The sequence below is a fragment of the Lineus longissimus genome, chromosome 11 (assembly GCF_910592395.1).
Source record: "Lineus longissimus chromosome 11, tnLinLong1.2, whole genome shotgun sequence".
NCBI classification, from domain to species: Eukaryota; Metazoa; Nemertea; class Pilidiophora; order Heteronemertea; family Lineidae; genus Lineus; species Lineus longissimus.
The window spans coordinates 15,755,569-15,778,430 of NC_088318.1; the positions used below are offsets into that span (position 1 = coordinate 15,755,569).

At 40.1% G+C, this 22,862-nt stretch overlaps 4 protein-coding genes across 4 annotated transcripts; 2 read left to right on the forward strand and 2 right to left on the reverse strand.

The window, feature by feature from the left end:
- Window positions 1-661: 661 nt before the first annotated feature.
- On the reverse strand, window positions 662-4,386 carry LOC135495929 (WW domain-containing oxidoreductase-like). Its single transcript, XM_064784956.1, has 8 exons — window positions 4,216-4,386; window positions 3,608-3,672; window positions 3,377-3,434; window positions 2,827-3,020; window positions 2,410-2,605; window positions 1,851-2,036; window positions 1,307-1,568; window positions 662-978 (listed from the first exon to the last, which is right to left on the reverse strand). The coding sequence occupies exons 1-8, from the start codon at window positions 4,311-4,313 to the stop codon at window positions 778-780; spliced, it is 1,260 nt and encodes a 419-aa protein (XP_064641026.1). The 5' UTR covers window positions 4,314-4,386; the 3' UTR covers window positions 662-777.
- Window positions 4,387-4,615: 229 nt separating this feature from the next.
- Window positions 4,616-10,236, forward strand: LOC135495928 (E3 ubiquitin-protein ligase TRAF7-like). Its single transcript, XM_064784955.1, has 12 exons — window positions 4,616-4,852; window positions 5,384-5,499; window positions 5,657-5,922; window positions 6,166-6,287; window positions 6,556-6,683; window positions 6,824-7,062; window positions 7,416-7,520; window positions 7,988-8,065; window positions 8,358-8,580; window positions 8,706-8,854; window positions 9,186-9,305; window positions 9,544-10,236. The coding sequence occupies exons 1-12, from the start codon at window positions 4,647-4,649 to the stop codon at window positions 9,577-9,579; spliced, it is 1,788 nt and encodes a 595-aa protein (XP_064641025.1). The 5' UTR covers window positions 4,616-4,646; the 3' UTR covers window positions 9,580-10,236.
- A 361-nt stretch (window positions 10,237-10,597) lies between these two features.
- On the reverse strand, window positions 10,598-18,062 carry LOC135495606 (chromodomain Y-like protein 2). Its single transcript, XM_064784412.1, has 7 exons — window positions 18,036-18,062; window positions 16,543-17,722; window positions 15,792-16,243; window positions 15,338-15,501; window positions 14,868-15,078; window positions 14,489-14,632; window positions 10,598-14,301 (listed from the first exon to the last, which is right to left on the reverse strand). Exons 1-7 carry the CDS (start codon window positions 18,060-18,062, stop codon window positions 14,140-14,142), a joined length of 2,340 nt encoding a protein of 779 aa, XP_064640482.1. The 3' UTR covers window positions 10,598-14,139.
- Window positions 18,063-18,104: 42 nt separating this feature from the next.
- LOC135495737 (enoyl-CoA delta isomerase 2-like) lies at window positions 18,105-22,136 on the forward strand. Its single transcript, XM_064784617.1, has 10 exons — window positions 18,105-18,179; window positions 18,965-19,121; window positions 19,503-19,601; window positions 19,831-20,004; window positions 20,267-20,339; window positions 20,526-20,628; window positions 20,744-20,864; window positions 21,023-21,112; window positions 21,431-21,574; window positions 21,672-22,136. Exons 1-10 carry the CDS (start codon window positions 18,118-18,120, stop codon window positions 21,822-21,824), a joined length of 1,176 nt encoding a protein of 391 aa, XP_064640687.1. The 5' UTR covers window positions 18,105-18,117; the 3' UTR covers window positions 21,825-22,136.
- Window positions 22,137-22,862: the final 726 nt, after the last annotated feature.

Genomic DNA, 22,862 nt, shown 5'->3' on the forward strand with positions numbered 1-22,862 from the left:
TTCTACGAACATGTTTTGTAGGGGTCAATAAGGCAGCCCTTTCTTATCGCCTTGGCAGCCTACCATATGCTGTCATCTGAATGTGAAAATGTCAACATCTGTCACACTGGCCTGTGTTGCACTGCGCAATAAATATGCAAAGCAGCTAGGCATTTTATCGATTGGTAATGTAGTGAATTATCACAGAAGGCTGTCTTTTGGATCAATGGTTGGTTGTTGGCTGAATACACATGTAGGCCTGGAGCTAGAGTGTCCGGGTATTGATCAAGCCATTTACAGTAAAATAGACTTCAGATGAATGGAGTTAACTCTTCAGGGACAGTGGCTCAACGAGTTATCAGAGCTGGGAAATCATGGGGGGATGTTGAAATGCACAGGTTTTACAGTGAATGCTCGATCTGAATTTTCTTCACCTTCCTGGTCATTTGATCCAGTTGCCCATCCGACTTCCTTCAAGTGTGCGTTTGGCTTCATCTAGCACAAAAAAATCCTGGCCGGAGGATCTGTATGTCCAGACCATAGGTGAAGTAGGCTGATCTCGGGTGCCAATCTTTACATCCACAGATTTAAAAATTTGATTCTGGCCAGATGACCTGGATGCTCAGACCAAACTTTGGGAGATGATAGCTGACATTAGGGTCCAATTTGAATATACTTGAAGACAAATAATTTTAGTTTTGAAAAAAATTTATTAGAAAAGACAGCTACAGATCAGACTAGAACAAAGTGCCTTCATTATATACAGTGGAATGGTTATTATTTGTCTTTCTGTCTTTGTCAGCTACTGGTATCTCTTTCCATCTGCTCCAGTCTCTTATCAATCATCTCCTCGGTCACTTTCCACAAGCGTTTGGCGATTCTGGAATTGCAGGCGTCAGGTGCGGGTGGACATCTTACACAGTTGTTGAAATACATGCCACCAGATTCCTCCAGCTCTCGACCAATGGCACAATATACGGTGGTGGCACAACCTTGTTGCTGAAACCCAAAGAACATTTCGTAAATACAACAGAACATCCCTTGGGGGACACCTCCTTCACAGGGGCAGTGACTTTGATCCCAAATTGGTAATTTCTATGAAATCAGGCCACTTTTGTCCTACAAAGGACAGTAGGGATGTAGTTCATAGCGGAATATATGGGATTTTTAAATAAAATCTCCAGAAGCTAGTTAAGTAAATGTATCTTGTGTGATCTGATGTATCTACAAATATTCTCCCACTTAAATACTTAAGTGTACTTCTACTTCCAAGGGAGTCTCCCCTGCATAAGGTGTTTCAACTAATCTTGGAAAAACAGCCACTTACCAATGATTTTGAAAAAGGCCGAAACAGGAACAGAACCGAGCGATACAGTTTTGAATCTTTGCCCAATCCAGTATAGATGAGATTCCCTGGATGGACAGAGTTGGACACAACACCTTGGTCCCATAGCTGGTTGTTTAGCTCATGTGAGAACAGCATGCTGCATATCTTGCTTCTGTTGTAGGCCATGATGGACCTGAAGTCACGATCACTGCTCGGAGAGATCCATTCTGGGCTGATGTTGTTGATATCAATATCAGAGAATCTGAAATTGAAGTAGATACAAAGCTCAGCTAAAAGCATACAAAAGTCAAAGTTTTGGGGTTCATATTTTAGATGTCAACTACAGTTGAGGTTACTACCAGCCTTCTAAACTGAAATCCCGGTCAACCCAATAAGAAATTTTCCAATTAGATGTCATCAGGACAAATTGCACAGAACTCATTTTCTGAGTAGCAACAACGGCATCCTCAGCAGTTGCGAGACAGTGTAAGCTGTATAGATCTGTCTCTTTAGTTCTCTAAACATGGTTTTATATCATCCTCACCTATGGGACTCAGCAGCCACTACCACAACCCTGGCGGGCGCTGAGGCCAGCATCTTCCTAGCCAACAACTTGGTCAAATAGAAATTACCAATATAATTGGTTTGCATGGTCCTTTCAAATCCATCTTCAGTCTGCTCCCAAGGCAACCACATGACACCTGCATTCAACACCAAGACATGGAGTGGCCTGGAAGTAAATTCAATATCGTTTCAACATGAATGCTGACATCTTGAAGGCCACCAAGATTCGTTCCCCTCATATCATATTTCACTGAGGCACATACTTAATCCATGGCTGAGCAGTTGGTCTTCCAGGATCTGCTTTACAGTTAAGGGGCCTCATCCAAAGTGGCAGCTGCTTACTGTGTTTGCCGATACTTGCACTACACACAAATAAAAATGACCCACTTTAATAAAAATGACTGTAGCTGTTCATTTTGTGACTGTGGACATTTCTAGGGGAATTTGATACCCAAACCAGCAGAGTGATTTTTCAGACAAATGCTAAAACGAGACAGGAAGTGCTGTAACTTTGTAGATAATGTCAATGATCATCTTACCACTCTCTTTCATCATATAACCTAACAAACTCTTGAATACTTTTGAGTGAGCACAGATCAAGTGGCATGTATTCTAGCCTTGCATTCGGAACGTCTTTCTTGATCTTGTCCACTGCTTGTTTAGCCTTCTCCATATTACGACATGCTATTGTAACATAGGCTCCATGCCGCACCAAGGAATTAGCAGTTTCATATCCTGCAAGAAAAAAACATAGAACCTCTGTAAGCTCATCTGAACATCTTTTTTCGATTCTGCAGGAATGGGCAAAAACCATAATGAGGCTTATGGTAAATGTATTTTGACAGCCAATTTAAATGCTTCACACTTGCTATATAATAGATTCTAATTGGCCAATACAGAGAGGAATGTTATTTAAAAATTCCTGCTTGACGAAAGTGACAAATACTAAGTCTTACCAATTCCACTATTGCCACCAGTCACAATGACATATTTTTTGGAAATATCACGTCCCTGAAGAATCTGAAGGCCACTTGTATGACCATCATATTTTTGCCTGATGTCTCGTTTCTGACCACCAAACAATGATTTATCATCCTCCACAGCATATGCTAACCGTGGATCTGTGAATGTTGTCTTCTTGTTGATGTGGCTGGAAAGACAAGTGCACAATGGTCATGTGAAACTTTCATCACGTTAATAAGGGTGGGTCAATTTGTTAACAAAGTTTTCAGTTGGAGATTGGGCAAAAGCATAAAATTCTGAGTTGGAGAGACCAACATGACAAAAAAATAGCACTCAACTATCCAAAACTATCTTCATAACTCTTACACAAGGAAAATGAGTGTATCACCCTACTGGGATAACATTTTTGCTCCTAATTTGACTAAGAATTTGCCTGCCAAAATGGGCCTTTCCTTTTCTGCTACAGGTCATGCACAGTTTGATAATTCCTGGCCCAAAATATGCCTCAAACGTAAGGATTTTCCTAAAGCCCTTGGTACTTACTCCACATAAATAACGCTCCCATCTTCATCCAACTTGGTCTCCCAGCCGTAAGGAAGTTCTGAAAAGTGACACAAGGCTGGAAATGTAACATGATTCCTCATTCAGTAAAAACAGAAAATATCCCAGTCACCTATACACCCAACCAACTGTAAATACCCCTCTCCAGTTGATTGATTTAGATCGGATTCATTTTTTCCTTTCTGTCTAAACCACTTGACCTGCTAGTCTTACCTCCTGTTATTTGTTTCTTTTTGCCAGTGGCTGGATGTTCCCATTGTGTGGCACGAGTATTGTGGCTGAAAAGAAATATTACACAGAGATGACAATTATAATGTCCAATTTGTGGAACCTTATTCTGTTTGGTAGCAAGTTAATTTTGACATTTTTTACCAGCACAATCCTAGTTGATTACCGTATGCCTCAGCTGCATGGAAGTATGCAGCACTCAGTATTATATATATGATAGAATTCTGCCATGTGATTGTGCCCAAGTTCATATGGGTAAGGCCTTCCATAGCAATGAGTCCATACAAAGCACTGCACATTGTCAAGCAGCACGCCAAGGTCCAGACATCGAGGTAGGTACAACGTAGGACGTTCTCCCCACAATGACAACACGTACACATGGTGAAGACGCCAAAAGGAATACTAACTACTGGATCAACCTGCAGCGTTAGTTAGTATAATAGGCCAACTTTGCATTGCACTGCACTGTCAGCTGTGCCTGTGAATTTGTACACTGAAATTGTGAAGCAGAAAGTTTGTTTTGAAAACTGTCTTTTTCACTCAAACTACCGTCACACTTTTACATTACATGGGTTTCTATGTTACCAACGTACTTTGCATAATAAACCTTTCCTTCGAGTGTCACCCGTTCTTCCCATCCAGCAGGGATTTCATCGTCACTATCTGTATCAAACCCAAATTTTGAGTCCATTCCAGAACTGGGGAATCCCTCTCCAGAATGACGTCACTGGGTCAGTAAAAGTGTAGGCATCGCAGCTGTTAGTGTACAGTTTCCTTTTTTTTTCAATATTATATTCAAAAATATCCATAGCAGGTACTCTTGATTAATACATATTTGTAAGAGTTACAATTTGTTGCCTTAATTTGGGTTGATTATGGATTTAACTCATCAAAGGTCCACTTTGTTAATTGATTGCTATTCCATATTTTAGATTGCGCCATAGCAGACGGGAATTCCCAATTAGCAATTTTTACTTCCTTGACCAAATCAGGTCTATGACTCGATGTTTATTATTCTCTTGGAATGGCTGCTGATGTAAAAGTCGTGGTTTATATCAGTGGTCCACCACCATATTTGTTATGTCCATTATGCCAAAACGTGCTCAGAGACCCAGTGATTAGTGTGAGATGCGGCCACACATTCTGTAGGGATTGTGCGGTCAGTGCCAATGAACTGAAGTGCCCATTAGATGGTCTCTCTTTTGATCCTCAAACGCTTGTCGTAAACAAGTAAGTTTGTGTCATGAGCTAGGTAGTTACGATCTATGGGACGCACAAATATGAAAAATATAATGTATCAGTCGGGATGTTGCTGTCGTCATGTCAGTATTGTCACATCACTATGGCGTACGACCCATACTTAAGAATCGAAGGTGACGTCGGGACAAATTGAAGATGGTGCTGCTGACATATGTACATCGCTAATTATATAGCCTATAGAGATTTGAAGTCTGATGTCTGAAGTCCAGATGTCGTCGTGAATAAGTAACTTGTCTATACTCTATTGCGTGTACCCGAAGCATATCGCCCTCACAAAAGCAAATCTTGTTGGTACTGGAGTGCAGCATGTCCACAGCCTTTCTCAAACCTTGCATGGAGAAAACCTATCAGATATGACAATGACATTGTATTAATATGGCAATTACTAGTATCTAAGATAGGCTACACAGGTCACTTTGAAAATCTGCTGGGGTTTCTTGTTCAAACACCACAGCTCATTATGTGTCTGAAAAGACTTCAGTGTTTCCTTTGATTTTACAGGGCTGTGGTCAGTCAGACTGATGAGCTTCTCATCTATTGTCAGTATGGGTTGAAGTTGTTAGGTGATGGAAAGTATGTCCGGGATGAAGCTGGATGCCAAGAGAAGATACCCATTGGTAAGTTTTTAAAATTCAGCAGGTATAAAGTTATGTGTGATATTAAAAGAAGCCTTTTGGAATTCATCAAATCATAGACCAACATGATGTGCCAATTGCAGAAAAATCAAAAAAATCCAAGAGACAATTTTAAATTCATCAACTTCTTATTTTCCAGGTAAACGAGATGAACATGAGCTCAACTGCACTTTCATTCCTACCTTCTGCCCAAACAGTAAAGACTGTGGCCAGTTCTCTCAAATCAAATTAGAGGCTCATCTTCAAACCTGTAGTCACTATCACTGCCCGTACAGAGAGCGAGGATGTGACTTTGAGGGTTACAGGAAATCTTTGCAGGAGCACACTGCAATTTGTGGGTATCGGCAACTGCATAGGAACTCTGGATCTTTCTGTAGTGAAGAAGGCAGCACTTCACTGGACCAGGTAAACCGCATAGTACTTTTAGAAAATGGTGGTTAAAAGTGCGATGGGGTATCGGTTTTACCTGCTCATTTTAAAAGGTTTTTTCTAATTCCCTGATAAACTAATTTCAACCATATCTGAGGTGATTCAATACTCGTCCCAAAACATGGTTGGATATCCCGTAACCCAAGAACAGTTTAGGACCCCTACTGGAATCCAAAAATCCATAGCCCCTCCATTAACCATTTGTTTCTTGTACTCTAGGTGCAGGTGTTGAAACAAGAAAACCGCCACCTGAAGGAGTGTGTTCAAAAGCTGACACAGAGAGTGACTCAGTTAGAAATAGACGGCAGCCAGATGAAAACCCAATTTGAGCAATGTCTTGGGTGAGTGTGTTGAATAACTGCTGGAGACAATTGAGATGTTCTAATCGTTATCTTCGATCATCACCCTCAAATCCACACTTTGTCCTTCACAGACTGAGTTCAAGTGCACGCACTGAAATGAAGCTGCTCCTTAATATTCCTGGGGCTGGGTGTCTCTGCTGCTGTTGAGACCTGTAATAAATCCAGAGAAATGGCACTTGCACACAGTTCACCGCTTCATGCCAAAAAATTGGTGACTTCCATTGCATCTGCACCTTTCTTCTTCCAGTTCCTTATCTACCCTTCAGGAGCGATTTGAGGAGCTTCAGGCAAATGCTCCTCGTTCAAGACCCTTATCAGCTGCTGGGTCAGCAGGGTTGGTGACATCTCCAGGTTCAGCAGAAGCAAGGGGTCGAGGTAAGTCAACTGACCTCAAACTGCGCCTGATCATTAAAAACGCCAACACAAAGATTTTCCTTCCATCAAAAGTTTGTAAATTGATGAGAATTCACTATAGTAAGTAATTAACTCTTTAGATATACTTGTTTTCTCTGCAGCTGTGGTTCGTCTTCCTAGATCTTCTTCCAGTACCAGCCCCAACGGCTTTGAAAATTGGAAAACACCTCTCCTGTTCAAGTGTTTTGGAACATTCCGTGGCCACCATGGGTTTGTCAATACTTTGTCTGTTTGGAACAATAAGCTGATCAGTGGTGGGTCAGATAAGATGTTGAAGCTATGGGATCTAGACAACTTGACCAAGGGCTGCCTTCTGACAGTTGGGGGACATGTTGATGCAGTAAGTACTCTATGGCTAAAAGAATAATTCTATCCATCACAGCCAATCTGCACCAGAGAGCTTAAAATTATTGTTTTCCCATCTGAAGTGGTGGAGATTGGTGTTCAAATTATCATAGGTTCCCTCCTCATGTTATTTTCTTATAATTTACAAGGTACCCCGTGTTCACTTAAAACTCATGTTAACCAAATTGTTTGAAAGTCCAGTGGTGGGCCACACACTGAGTGCTGCGTCACCTCAAGTAACAGGGAATCCAGCATGGCTGGTTGACATTTCCGTAGAGGCTGAATGTAAATACAAGGTCTCTGCAGTGTAGTGTATGCTTATAATACATGTATTCATGTGTCTTTCAGATACACTGTACAGCAGTGAAAGATAAATACCTGTATTCAGCTGGTGCTGATTTTACAATTCGTGCCTGGAAGCTGGGGACTCTTGAGGAACACTGCATTGCTCAGGTAAGTGTATCTAATCTGACAGCTGGTACTACTCGACATCTGGAAATCATCAGGTTACGGACTTGACATTCTGACATCATCTCCACAATCTAGCCATAACATAAATCGTGTGCAGGCCCTGAAAAGGCCTGAATATAATTTCTGCCTCTCATAGCAACAGTTGTGTAGCTTATTAGAGTTACGATGTGTCATCGTTAAAGGCCTATAGTGCATCTGTAGCAAATTTGACAGTTGGTTTGGCTTTTAATACAAGTTTGAATACAGCTGTTGTTTACATGGCAGTGCATTTGAAAGTGATGGTGACCGAGTTAAGACACTTATCATATGTATTGGTGCCCAGTCATAGTGCAAAATGGCATGCAACAACTGCTTAAAAGTTCAAACACAGAGGAAGGAAAAGTCAGAGTGTGCGTTAACTCTGTTATTCTTCATATTAGAGATGTAAATCAGCAGCCACTTTCTTTCAGAATGCCCATGATAACATAATCCGTGCCTTGGTTTGTTGTGGAGATTTCTTGTTTTCATCATCCTTCTCAACTATTAAGGTAAGTTTATAGTGCATCGATTCTTACTTGGTTGTGGCTTGCAATCTCTTGTTTTCATCTTGCATTCCGCCAGTGACAGTTTGAGGAATGTTTTTAGGTCTCCCGATGATTATGACACTTATGGCACTCCATCTTAAAAAGTGCTCACTGGATTCTGAATAAACTTCAAAGGAAAAGATCAATCTTGGTGGTTTAACTATCTTTACTGCCCACCAATGATGCCGATTCAGCAACCCAGGAAAATGACAGGATTGTTTGGAAATATTTACCCAAATCTTCGTGCTCTTTTCAGGTCTGGGACCCTAACACATTGAAGCAAGTTCATTCAATAGATGGTCTGAACCACTGGGTGAGGTGTCTTGCTATCAATAAAACGAAGGAGAAACTTTACAGTGGATCTCATAATACCATTGAGATATGGGATGCGACAGGAAAGTTCAACCTCCGTGGGAAATTGGACCACACTTTCGGTTCTATTCACTCATTAGAATTGACAAGTCAGTACATTCTTGCAGGTAAGCTATCAAGTTATTCGTTAAGAAAAGTTATCCATGATTTGAATCATTCATTTACGCAGTGCTTAAGTGGAGGCATGACCTCATAGAGATCGCCAATTATCCTTTAACACCTCCTGTTTCAGGGACGTATAATCGTAACGTTCAAGTCTTCAGCATAAGCTCTCACCAGCACATCCATGAGTTGATGGGTCATGTTGGTGCAGTGACACGCCTACTTGCCTCCCCTTCAGGCACGTTCCTGTTTTCTGGATCCGCTGATTCAAGAATCCAGGTAAGGATGTGACATTGTTGATTATTATATTGGCCTATTTTCAGTTGGCGCTAGACAAGATTCTGTGTTGGCTGACGAAGTTTAGTGGTCTGTGCATTAGAGTTCACTAAAATCGATTACCCGGTCTACAGTATCGCGAATAAAAGTCAATTCTGACCCGACTTCCAAAGTTCCTTTACAAATTCAGTCTGGCTACTCGGCCTCTTCTTTTAACTCATATCACTGAGCTAAGAAGACCCCATGTACCCATTGTCTAAGATGGAGTTTAGGGAACAATGGGTCACCAAATTTGGGGATAATGATACATAATGAGTTTTAAATCTTTCTGCAGGTGTGGAACCTTGAGAACATGCTGTCCATCCACAGTCTCGCTCGGCATGAAGGGGGTGTGAATGCTCTTGCACTCAATGGGGACACACTGTTGTCAGGGTCGGAGGACATGGAAATAAAGGTAAGAAATTAGCCGATATTCGCCATTGCTTAAAGAAGTATGTCAATTGGTGTCAACACAACAAGTATTTTGAACAAGTCTATATAGTGCTAATGTAGTGTAATGGTTTGGTAGCATAGTGTGATGGTAGTGACTTTGTGCAACATTTAAAAACAGGTTCACCTGGTTCCTGCATATATTCTTCCTTTTAAGTCATGGGAATATTGCAAGGAATTCAATGTTTTTTTCTCTATTGCAGGTGTACAGATATCACAAGATCGATACAGTCAGATGAATGCTGTTAAGACAACAACATAAACATAATTGTCAGGTTTACATCAACTGATGGAAACGAGCTGAAAGAAAAGATAAGAAGACATTTGAGCAAATGTCAAATTGATGCCTTTTAAGGGGAGGGGGGCATATGGTTGGTCCTGATACTCAAAAGGCATACTTGTTCAGGGAGATCTCAAAACCATGATCTCGGAAATGTCTTGCCGATGGTAATAATTTTGATGGAGAGGGATTTTCATTAAAATCTAATGGTTATCACAAAATTCCACCAAGGGGTTCATGCGTATAGACTGGACAAATATTATATTTGGGGTCACAGATGATTTGTCATTCGATGTCATCTCGCATAAAATTAGAGCGTAAAGCATGCTTGAGAGAGAATATTGTTTTTATCAGTAAGTGTGGTTACTGGTGCTATGTACACAATCATGTACATATTATACTGCTCTATCTTGCTACGAAATCATCAGAGTGTTCATCTGAAGTCATTTGCTTTAAAAACTATGCCCATATTGACTTTTTGTACTTTACTAGAACTGTAGTCAAGTACTGTAATTGTGAATCAAAGTACTGTGATTTTAGTAAGCTCATCATTTTAAGTATGGAATGTAGATTTAATTTTTTAGTACATGAATAAATACTTTTAGAACATCTATAATCCATCCTCCATTTTCGTCTTTGACCTTTCATTTCCTTGTTCTATTTGAATGGACATGGGACAAGGAGGAACACAGGGAACTTACATGTATCCAAGTGCAACAACCCAGTGCCACACACCAGTATTAACCAGAACATGACGTGACACTCCTGGTTACATCACTCCCTTGGCACCGTTCTTGCATTACAAGAGATATGGGTCAAACAGACAAGCATTCCTGGATGATGGACCTTTGCAAGAGGCAGTACAATGGTACATCAAAGGAGGAGAAAAGATATCAACTCCATTCTTTTATCAGGAGGCGAATAAACTTTTCTCAACTGTTTGCTACTTTAGCTATTCACAAAAACAAACAAAGATATAATCTTTATGTAATAATTTATTTTTTAAGTATACAAGTTTACATTTCATCCTCACATTAATGTTAAAAGATTACTGCTTGTACCAGAAACTTCAACTGTGGAAACGGAGAAGTTACAGGATATCGATGATTGGTGTGAAGTAGTCTGTAAAACGGCTAAAGACTTTACGTTAACATGAGTGCAATATTAGGCTGGGTTAATATAGGATTCGCACTGTACAGTGACTTGAAGACATGACATGACCCGAGGGTGAATCGTGACACTGTGAATCGTATGTACCCCACTCGTTGGAAATGACTTGTTCGCCCATCATGTCTTGAATAATAAATGGTTAGTGACACAACACTTGTCAAAATATGAATCCTCTTAAAACCTGGCCTTCTGCGTAGTACAATGGTAGAAATGGACAACATTACATGGCTTAAAACAATTACCAATAAGTTAAGATTTTATAATACTTTAGTTTTTAATTCAAATATACAGCCATATACGACCAATCTTTACCTCTGACATTTCACACGTTGAAGAATATCAAAATATTGGAAGTTCACAGTGTGTGCAGTTGCCTACATGCAGAGTGGTAAAATCGTACACATTTGATGATTAAAATTCTATTCTGCTGCATTTTATAATAAATATTCTTTCCTGCCGCACCTGAACGCTGCACTCAGTAATTTCTAAATTCATGCTGGCCAAAACAATAATAGAACAGATTCTCTTTTACTGCATTTGTTTAGATTGCCCTCCCCCCAATTAAAAAATATTCATGATATACGTAGCACACTTGATGGACAGATCATAAGCAATCAGACAAAAGAACTGAAAATGCCAATATTGAATAACCATTGAGAGAGTCAAGAAGCCATATCTGAAGACAAATAAAGATACCAAAAATGTTCAGCAGTTTTTTCTCTCAAAATCAAGCACGGTACTGGTAATGAAATGTAACAGAAGCAACTAATGTCTTTCAAAACCTTGCAAGGAATTTCTTTACATTTCTACTACACTATGCGAAATCACTGCACATAATTTCCCCGACAAAATTACCATTAAATATGCATATTGGCCAAACATAACAATACTTGAGCAATGCAATACCATGCAATACCATCAAAACATCATCCGTCCATTCAGCCCTTACAAATAAAGATGAGATTACAAAACGAACTGTAATAGCATAACCCAATCCATCCCAAGACAAATTTTGCCAGCTCAAGTTCTCCATGCACTTAAAGGGAACTGGAACCGCCGAGCGATTTATTCAACTTTTCGACTTTCACCGCCCGAGAAAGTCAAACTTCCAACTTCCTATTCGAGTTCAGATTTGTAGCTCCGCCCCCAGTGCCCGAGCATGCGCAGTTCAATTTGTTATTATTGAGAATCATGTGAGAATCATGTGAGTCATGCGATCTTTCATTCATGAGTTTTCGTAGTAAATTCCATAGTAGTGACGTCACTCAATGATTGACAGCTAGGCGCCATGTTTCATTCATGCCTCGTTCTGATCACCCGATACGCGGGAAATGAAAACGAGGTCATACGAACTGGCTTGGCGGTTTCAGTTCACTTTAACTAGACAATTTCCTAATCCTAGTGGCATGACTATAATTCTCAAACATGTGTTGTCCAGGGAATAGTTCAGTAGTTTTTACAACATCTAATAGTGGACGTGACCAAGTGAGACATACACGTATGAGGTCAGGATCGAGTGGGGTGTAGTTCCAAACCAATTTTACAAGTCATTTATCACATTCTTGAATGAGATGATTAGACTTGCACTTGCAGACCACAACGTATGAATGAGGATGATGAATTTTATGAGGGCACAATGGAGAATCATTCTAAGCAACAATCTCAATGAGAACAAGACGAGCCATTTACCTGCAGTGTCAAGAGTGTGGTCAACAGCTAACAGTACAACAATATACCACCCATTAAAGTACATACACTTATTTCGGTTAACTTCCCAAAGAATACATTATTATATTCAGAGGTTTAATCAGTTTATCACAACGTAATCCCATTAACATGAAATCAACATAATGCAAAAACCATGCCATAACTCCCAAATATTGTCAAAGAAATATCAACATGCTTTCAGTTCAACTGCATCTAGTAATCTTCCTAAATACGTACTTTCTATTTTTACAGAATATTAATTAGTATGGAAGAAATTAACACAGTCACACTTACGACTAATAATGATATAAGACAACACAGACTAGTTTAAATACTCTTACCCGGATAACCTAATGTCTACTGTCACTGGTAACTGTATACCAGAGTTCACCATAAAATCAGCCATCAAGATTACAATACATACTGTGTCTATCATTCCTTGGACTAAATATTAGCAAATAGTTTTCCACAAAAGGCAAAGACATCATCTTGATCTGAACAAACTTGTATATCTATATGGAGCAGCCAATTAAACATTCATCATACTTACTTAAAGGTCACTGTCTACATCAGAAAAATGTTGTATTTATAATCATTTTCTCAAATCATTTGTTAGGCATCCCCATCCAAAAAGCATTGTCAAAACCGACAAACTTTGGTAAAATTCTCAGTATCATAGGAATGTAGCCAGGAATTATTTCACAAATTTGAACCACAATACAAGTTCTTGGCACATATGATCTGATAAAAGAGGTAACATGTTGGGAGTGATAGCCCCCAGAAATTCAACCCTGTGATTTGGTGATCTGATGACAGGGTCGTGGTCAGCCCTATTCATGGCCATGATGACTAAGTTCAACAGCTCGACAGCATCAATGGCATCATGTGTAGGATGCTACTGACGAAACACAAATACACGTACACCCCATTTGAACAATGGTTACCAGAGAAGGAGGACAACTGCAACGAGACCGCAAGCACTGATCGCATAATGGACACCACACATTAGAAGGACAAAAAAACAGACAAAACCTGCATCTTCAAGAACTGTTCTCATATTTTAATTATTCACAGCCGTCCCACAATTATTCATAGCTGACCCAATAAATTTTGGAGGACCATCATCGTACAATGCTACTGCTAACTGAGATGCTGTCTAGGACCATGCTCCTTAACTTAAACTAAGTTAAAGTAGATGCACTCAGGAAATTTCTCAAGGCTGTCTAAATTGTTGAATGGGATGGGATACCTTTACTTCATTTTTCTTCTGATAGTGATATATTACAAGTCAAATTGTCTTAAAACTGCATAGAATCAAATTAGCTACCTTTTGGGTCAAATGTGCCCCGATTCACACAATCATGCTGAAAATTTCCCCCAAGTTTACTAAAAGTATTTCAGATGAAGAACACCATTCCTTCTTTTTAAATCTTCTTTTGTATTTCAATCGCAAACCTGTGGAAAATTGTAGAAAAGTTGGGACTGCTGAATACAATACAGCATGTACAACACCCAGGCTTTTTTGCCTTACAAACAGGTCATTCAATAATTACACCAAGAAGTAGATCAACTCTAAAACTGATTGCTTTACATGATAATTCATGGAAAACCCTGTACAGGTATTCTTTACAATAAGCTGTCATCAATGTAACAACTCCTCCTCTTCTTCTAAATACTTCTTGATTGCCCGTTGGAAGTCTGTCGATAACCAAGACTCGTACAACATATTGCATTCCGATTCATTAGTGTAGTCCATCTTAGCTTTCAAGTGACTTCTAACCATCAGTTTGGTGGCCTCCAGAGCCTGCAATAACAAAAGTTGCCATTGAGAATTTCACTACAGACAGTATTTAAATACTTTCTGCATTTGCTCCAAACAATAATGTGTTATCAAATGATTTCGATTTGGAGAATCTGCATTATGGGGACTGTCATGAGATGATGACAACCCTTACAGGGCAGTGACACAGAGAAAGTTCTTTGTAGATTACCTTGGCAGACTGACTGGCCATAGATTCCACCTTTGGAATAACTTCCTGCATCATACTCGTAGGCCAGTAAACCTGAGACACCAGGTTGTTCTGATATGCTTCTATCGCAGTCAGCTTCCTTCCACCTAGAAGCATCTCATTTGCCTGTAGAAGATGATCGAAATTACTCGAGATAGCAAGTTGAAACATATTATCATAGAACAAGAAATCATGATCACAACTCAATCAAGAGTGGTATGAGAGAACTTGATCCTTTGATATCACTGACTGGTATGGGTGGACCTTTTTTACCCAGAAAAATACCCCAGCTGTCGAAGATTTTTAACATCATTCCTGAAATAACACAATATATTGCATTTACAGCTTGCAAGTTACTTACCAATGGCAATCCCATCACATTAGGAAACATTAAAGAGGCACATCCTTCAGGGGTCTGCGCTAGTCGAGTATAAGGCATGTAGAACTCTGCCTTGTCGCTTGCGTAGACTATGTCACACAGAGGCAGAATAGCAGCACCAAGACCGACAGCTGGACCGTTCACTGCAGCCACGATTGGCTTTGGGAATGATATCAATGTCTTGATGAATTCCCTTGGAAGAGAAGAATCAGTTGTACGTTGAGTAAAAGAAAACACTTGATTATGCAACAGAATAATCTAAATACAAAGTTTGCATACCATTTCCACAACTTATCTATGCATAGTGAGATTATCTTCCAACAGACTGGCCAAAACATTTGCTATTACTTATTCATTGACTGGTCCGTGATGAACATAGAAGTGCCTGTAATGGATTTTTTCTTCCGGAAAAATTTTGGAACCACAGTACACTGGATGAATTAAAATCTCACCTCAGAGAAGCTATCATTTTGTTCACTGCAGATTTAGTATCCTCTGATGATAAGTAGAACAAGTCAATCCCTGAGCAGAATATCCTTCCTGTACCGCTGAGTAATACAAGACGACTATCATCATGCTTGGCATTATGAAATGCAGAGATCAATTCCTGAAAGACCTGAAGGCAGAAAAAGACCTTACATAAGATTCAAACTCACTTTGTTAGAGGTTGAAGGTGTAATATTTTGCATAAGATTGCGATGAGATCACGGACATGGAATAGGGCAAGTGTTTTTTCAGACAAACATGTTCTCCAATATCAATTCCTTCAACTTAAGGATCTGTAAAATCCAATCACATTTCTTGTCTGACGTCAAGAAATAGTCATCTCAGTAAAGTTGGACTAAATACGAAATGCTCAATGTTGGTACTTTCGTTCCAATCAATCAAGACAATAAAATGACTTACATGTGGGTTCAGCGCGTTCCTGAATTTGGTATTAGTGAACAGCCAAATCTGTGTATAATGCGCACACCTCTTGACAACTATATCCCGATATTTAAATGCACTTTCGCTCTGGCGGACACTGACTCGCCTCTTCACCTCCGCCTCATCCTCAGCCTGACTGCCAACTCGCCGAAAAAGTTTTGTCGCTTGCAATTTTTGTGGCAAGTCTGTTATTAGTGAGAGATAGGAGTCTGTTGACGGACTGCTTGGAAGAGTTGGAACCAAAGGCATTGTTGGAAGGTCTGCGAAGTATCCGTTATGTACAGGGGTGCTGGGCCTGGATGGAGTGTTAGAGGAGGAACGGGCAAGATGAGGCGACGTTGGTGGAGTTTTGTAAATTGTAGCAAAGTCCAGAACACCTGGCATTTGTAGTTTCGAATCCGTTTGCATCTTTGGAGCTTTTGGCAATGAGACTGCAAAGATAGTCAACAAATGATTTTTAAAAACACCCCAAAACAGTGAAAGGTAAACAATTTAGAACATGCTTCTTTTTAGAAACACAGACCAAAATTTAAGTCCATCAAATCATGGTGGTGTATTGTAATCCTCCCAAAATATTACGGTATTGGTAACCTTTCGTATTTAACTTCTGCCGAGGGTGGATATTTTTCAAAAGTGCATTCATAAGTGTGAAGCGTAACTTAAATTATTTCAAAATGATGAAGGAAGAAACATGACATCAGCAAGAAGAAAAAAACTAATATACACTCACCAGGTTGTGCAGATTCTGTCTTAACATGCAGGGGCTTCATTGGCAGTAGTTTACCAGCGGCTTTAGGGGAGATTTTACTACGACTAGAACAATCACTCCCCCGTCGAACCACATTTCCTTTCCTGACAACTTTTCCGTGTTTTTTACATTTTCCACTGCAGTTTGATTTCTTCTTGTTGCAAACAGTTTCTTGTGAAAAGTTTTTATATTTATTTAGAATTTTCAGTGTTTTATTATCACATTTGGCCTTGATTTTCTTCCTTTTTGGTCCACTGAACCCACCTGGGCACAAAGCTGCTTGTTTTGAGTCTAATTCACGGTCAACTGTTTCCAATTTTTTCAGTAAAGCCGGTGCCAGCATATAACGAATGTAGTCTTCATCCTCACTTTCACCATCAAAGTCTGAAGATTCATCAGCTGAACTACTGACTCTGACCTTCGGAAGTTTTGCAACTTTACCCTTGATCTTCCCCTTAGTTATGATTCTATCGACTGCATCAGCAGCCTTTGTTTTATCAAGATTAGTTTTTGATTTTTTGTTACTGTCAGTTTTATTCTTGGCAGAATCTACAGCCTTGACTTTTGGCTGCTTAGAAGTTTTATGGACCTTGACCTTAATAACATCAGTGTCTTTGACATTCACCTTAGTGGACTTCGATGTTTTCAGGCCTTTCGGCTTCTCACCACTAAGACTGGAAACATCAGATTTTTTTCTTTGCTTGACAACCTTTTTCGCATCTATTTTGTTCTTTACTTCTTTCAGTTTCGACTTTGGTTTGATTTCTCTTTCTAAATCTAAACCTTTCTTTGTAAGGTTGTTAGTTTCATTTACAGATTCTGACAAGGAGTTCTCCCGACTTCGTACAGGATAGGCCTTTAATTTGGTGTGCTTTTTGGCAACTACCTTTCGATGTGGACTGGGCTTCTTCCCCTTTGCTTTATTGAGTCGTGCCCTGGCAGCAACTTTTGATGAATTGGGTTTTTTCTTTGGCCGAATGGTTTCTCCATGGGCTCCCATTAAGGGATAGCCATGCCTTTTGTTATAAAGGTTGACAAATATCCGACAAGCAACCAAACCTCCCTGAGGCTCCCAAGTATCATTTTCACTTCCGTAACCTTTCCATCTGATCAAATACTGAACATGGCCTTTTCTTGTCCGTCTTGAAAGGACTTTCTGGACCTGCAAAGAAACAGAACAGAAAGATACCGCACTGAACATGTTGAATGACTCGCACGGACGGAGGGACGGACGATGACGGATGGACAATGACGTCCGCACGCACGCAGTGCAGTGTGACGGAAAGATCGTCAATCGGGAAAAGTGAAGACAGTGTCAACTTCTAACATCGTTACCTCGCTTAATAAAAGAGAACGCATAAAAGCGCTAATAGATTTACTTGCAATAAGTTCTTATACAACAATATACATTGATGATTTGGCATGAAAAATAGTTTAAAGAGGAATTTTCGGCAATTTTTCAGAGTTTCACCAACCTCGAAAAGATCCGGGCAATCCGCCATTTTAGGCGAATGACGTCACCCTCCGTTAACCGCGCATGCGCATTCGTTTTTCAAAATGTCAGCCTCCCTGTCTTGCTGTCTGCTGAATATAGCCAAGTTTTCGGCTTCAAATGCAAGGTCAATATGAATCACAACGAGTCGGGTCTCTACTTCTATGAAATTATTGTGATGTGAAGCTTTATAAGAATGAAATTGAAACAAATTACGATGACCCGTTCTTTAGAATTTCAGTCTTTTTTGGTGACCCAAATTCGCGTGCCCAAAATTCACATATGACATAGTCTATATAATATAGTATGAATACACAGTTACACTATCACTACACTCGACAGTACAGTGTCCGTAACATGACACTACATAATACTGTACTGTGTACATGGTGTACCTACATGCATTGCATGCATACAGTTAACATAGGGCCTACATGAACAACACAAAAAATCATGAGAATGCACACAGCCAGATGAGATAGTATTTTTCAAGTCCCACTCCCAGGGACTACAATGGATACAACTCCAACTTATCCGAGTCGAACAACACCATCGGCATCTTGAATTCTATGAAACTGAACTGGGTCTGTGATGGCTGTATCACTTCCAATCTGCCATTTGTGAATGTGGTTTCTCTGAAGAGACGCCTACCAACAGAGGGGGGGGGCTGGCCAGAGTTCACATCGGAACAGAGGCAGATTCGCGTCGCACGCCACACTGCCACATTCTAGAGGACCAACATTGTAAAGTTTGACCGCTCTGAAAATAAGATTTTAAAGAACCATCAATTAACTTTTCTGATGACAGTTTTTATGAACCAGCAAACCATTTTCCTTCCTGTTTTTGGATGGCTTAATGCCTGAAATGGTGGAAAAGTTATATTTTCACTTCCTTTTGACTTTGTCTTTGTAGGTACTTTAGTCATGTACGACAATTCCACCACAGCCGGGTGGCCATCAGTGGCAAGACACTGCAAGAAAAATTCAGTTCAGCTCAGGATCTTGTGGGAAAGCTTCAAGAAGACCCAGGCAATGAAGCGAAGTTGAAGATTTATGCCTTGTTTAAACAAGTAAGTTTAACACTTAACAGTTTTTGTAATGTTTGCCTGGTTGTGAGCAGTTTTTGTAATGTTTGGTTGTGAGGGTATAGACTGTTTTGCCTTATTGCTAATCAAAGGCTAGTGAAGCACTCGGTTGCATTTCAATTGACACCATCAGCGCCGAACCACGTAGATCTGCGTGACCCAAATCCCCTCCCCCTTTGAGCTGGTTATCGGAGTCTCATGGACTTCATGAAAGAACTACGCCATCGCCATCTTCAGGGCAAGGTAGTAACTGAAAAGACCGTTTGGTACCTTGCCCTGAAGATGGCGATGGCGTAGTTCTTTCATGAAGTCGTTTAAAGTTCTGAACTAAGCCATCGCCATCTCCTCGCTTTTATCTACTTTTAGGCCACTGGTGGACCGTGTGACAAACCAAAGCCAGGCATCATGGATTTTGTTGGCAAAGCAAAATGGGAGGCATGGAAAGGTCTAGGTGATATAAGCAAGGTAACAGTCTGCAGCAAAAATCAGCCTGATCTGTTCTGCTAAACCACATGCTTGTATGACAACACATAACTTGAGATCGCCTGCTGTAGTTTTGGGAGTTGTGATAGCAAACTATTATTTTTCAGTCGTTTTTTTCTGGGCACTGTCTCATCCCTGTTCTGTCCATATAACCCCTAAGTATTGAAAGAATCAATTTTTTCCTGAACCTGAAGTGTTTTTCTCTGTTTAGGATCAAGCCATGGGGCAGTATGTTGAGTTAGTGATGAGTCTGGCTGAAGCTGAAGGTCCACAACCCGAACATGTCGAGAATACTAAATACACTCAGATGATTGTCACCAAGGATGGCCCAGTTATGAACATCACACTCAATAGACCAAAGAAAAAGAATGCTATAAATTACAAGGTTTGTTCGGTTGTTAATGTTAGTTCAGGGCATCTGGAATCAAAAGTTGACTCAATCCAAAGAGACTGCCAAAGAAGTGATCATCCTTTTTCTCAAGGCAATGAATAATGTTGTTGGTGGAATGTAAAACTTCGATGAGTATCGACTGCTGTATGGTAAGGAGCCACATTCATATTGCTAGTTATGTGGCAGATTTTGTGTTATTGCTGGTTATAAATGACATGTCGAGATACTTGCATTACTTGTCTTCTTTCGATTACAGATGTACGATGAATGGTCCGGTGCCTTGGAAGAAGCTTCACAAGACGAGTCTGTCCATCTTGTAGTGATAACAGGTAATCGACAATTGCGACTATGCTAGATGCTGTTGATTTGTTGTGATGAATTGGTTACAAGGGGCATCATAGATTTATTTTGTAGTCTGGTTACTTTCAGTATGGTAGGTTGGAAATCTTGTCTAGTTGCCGCTTGGCCAATCGAATTTGTTAAGGACAGAGATCACCATTTCATATCATTTTCAGGTGCTGGTGACTATTTCTGTAGCGGAAACGATTTGGCTAACTTTGCTAATGTGGGACCATCAGAGATTGCTAGCATGGCACAAAAAGGTGGTGAAATTCTCAGGTATGTTGTATAGACAAAGAAGGGGTACATCAGTAAAAGTGTTCTGAAAGGATTGAAAATAACAAATGATAGGTTCCGATAATGCATTTTAACCAATTCTGATTTTATTTTTCAGACGATTTGTGACCGCATTCATTGACTTTCCTAAGCCATTAGTCGGATTGATCAATGGGCCAGCCATCGGAGTGTCGGTCACAACTCTTGGATTGTATGATTTTATTTATGCAAGTGATAAGGTAGGTTGGTTAAATGACAGCAGGCTTCTTCATACTTGCCATAAACTCATTGAAGTTAGCCGAAGAGAAACTGAGAAATGACGAGAGACACTATATTTGGGGACCTCTAGTTGGAGCTTTTACATCGGATGTATTCTGAAACATTTCTTGTCTTTTAGGCCACTTTCCATACCCCATTCACCGTGCTAGGCCAATCAGCCGAGGGCTGCTCATCAATAGTCTTTCCAAAGATTATGGGGCATTTAAAGGTCAGTATGGTATATTGATGCAGTTATGGTCATGCCAGGTTGGTCAAAACATTTTCGATTGTATTTTGCTTACTGTAATGAGGCTTGCCATTCTTATAGATGCAGCATTCAACTTATAATCCTGCCTTATCTGACATTCCAGCCTTTGTCTTTGTATTTGCCTTTTCTGAGTTCATGTGGCGTGCCTCGGAAAGTTTATGTATGTGCCACCCCACAATAGATTTATATTTCCAGCACTGAGTTCACTACTGCTGGACAAAAGTTTTGAAGCCATGACCCTTAGAGTCTTATGTACGTTCTTCTCGACTTTCATTACAGGCAGCAGACATGTTACTCTTCAATAAGAAACTGACAGCCCAGGAGGCCCTCGACAGAAACCTTGTGAGTGCAGTATTCCCTGATGCCGTCTTTAAAGAGCAAACCGCAGAAATCATCAAACAAATGGCAGAGCTACCAAAGGATGTGAGTACCAGTAATTTTTAAGGTTCATTCTTGAAACACTGTACCTTGTCATTTTGGTTGTTGGTAAATATTTCACTGTGTTTTATTTTTGTTTCAGAGTTTTAAACTGGGGAAAGTATTGATGAGAGATGTGGATCGGGATGCACTTCACAAAGCCAACGATCGAGAATGTATGTTACTTGTTGAAAGATGGCAGTCATCAGAATGTGTTGAGGCAATTATGAAATTCTTTATGAACAAACAGAATTGAGTAAATTGGACTGAGATTTTTTGAAAGTTATCTAAAGGCAGGAAGAATGCCTTATACATGCTGATTGGAAAGTGCCCTAGAAATTTAATTTATAAATATGCAATTCTTACAGTATTACACTTTGTATACAGTACTCTCATTGGGCATAATTGTACAGGCTAATTTGTTGATATGAAAAATCTTATTTGTTTAAGCTTAAAAGCATGTGAAATGTGGAGGGGTTGATTTTTGCATGTATGTATGAAGGTAAACACGATGGTGTATAGTTAAGTTAATAAAGACAAGATATTTTTATCGAGCTGATGTGATTTAGACAGACTTTGTTGTTTCTTCATGCCAGTAATTTAGCTGAAAGTTTCTCATTTTGTAACAGTCTTGGAAGGTTGTGACAGGTTCACCCTAGCTGGAGCCTCCAGAGCCTGTTGAAAAGCGGAGACAGTGTGGCGACTCCTTGATTCACAGTGATCTCCTGATCTGTTAGGTTTGAAGAGTAAAGGTGCTCTGGTGACTGCGATTTGGTTCCTGCCAATGCTGAATATGTCACAATTGACTTGGTTGAAATAAACAGAGGAGGCTCCTGTATTTGTAAAGACTGACCATGTGACATGGTGGTGGCATAGACATTATATTCAATAAGGTATGTTGTCACTGTTTTTCACAAGACATGATGAGAATGGCCATGACACCAGGTGATGGGGAGCTCTTGAGCGAGCTATACGGTTAGAGTCGAATGTGTGTGTATACCATCAACGAAAAAAACTTGACCCGGAACCAGAAAACCTCCGCGCCCAGGTGACATTTTTGCACGCGAATCGTATACGCTAATGTACAGCAATTTACCTGGGGAGAGATTTTCTTTTTCCAAAATAACTATATCCCCCCCCTCTCCCAACCACCAACTACTCGCCATCATTGACATTGTGTGCTAGCCAACTGCTTATTCGATCAACTGCCATGATGGCATCATCCAAACTATATACCCCCCCCCCCACCCCAACCCCCACCACCACTACCCACCACCACTACCCGAGTCTTCTC

Coding starts and splice junctions, on each gene's coding strand:
- LOC135495929 (XM_064784956.1), bottom strand. CDS start 4,313: ATGGACTCAAAATTTGGGTTTGATACAGATAGTGACGATGAAATCCCT. Junction 2,606..2,826: donor TGGTGGCAATAGTGGAATTG/GTAAGACTTAGT, acceptor TTTTTCTTGCAG/GATATGAAACTGCTAATTCC. Junction 979..1,306: donor GGCCTTTTTCAAAATCATTG/GTAAGTGGCTGT, acceptor TTTGGGTTTCAG/CAACAAGGTTGTGCCACCAC.
- LOC135495928 (XM_064784955.1), top strand. CDS start 4,647: ATGGCTGCTGATGTAAAAGTCGTGGTTTATATCAGTGGTCCACCACCA. Junction 7,063..7,415: donor TTGGGGGACATGTTGATGCA/GTAAGTACTCTA, acceptor TGTGTCTTTCAG/ATACACTGTACAGCAGTGAA. Junction 8,855..9,185: donor CCGCTGATTCAAGAATCCAG/GTAAGGATGTGA, acceptor ATCTTTCTGCAG/GTGTGGAACCTTGAGAACAT.
- LOC135495606 (XM_064784412.1), bottom strand. CDS start 18,062: ATGGCGGATTGCCCGGATCTTTTCGAG. Junction 15,502..15,791: donor GGAACGCGCTGAACCCACAT/GTAAGTCATTTT, acceptor TTCTGCCTTCAG/GTCTTTCAGGAATTGATCTC. Junction 14,633..14,867: donor ATGTGATGGGATTGCCATTG/GTAAGTAACTTG, acceptor CATCTTCTACAG/GCAAATGAGATGCTTCTAGG.
- LOC135495737 (XM_064784617.1), top strand. CDS start 18,118: ATGTCAGCCTCCCTGTCTTGCTGTCTGCTGAATATAGCCAAGTTTTCG. Junction 20,340..20,525: donor CCATCTTGTAGTGATAACAG/GTAATCGACAAT, acceptor TATCATTTTCAG/GTGCTGGTGACTATTTCTGT. Junction 20,865..21,022: donor TTATTTATGCAAGTGATAAG/GTAGGTTGGTTA, acceptor CTTGTCTTTTAG/GCCACTTTCCATACCCCATT.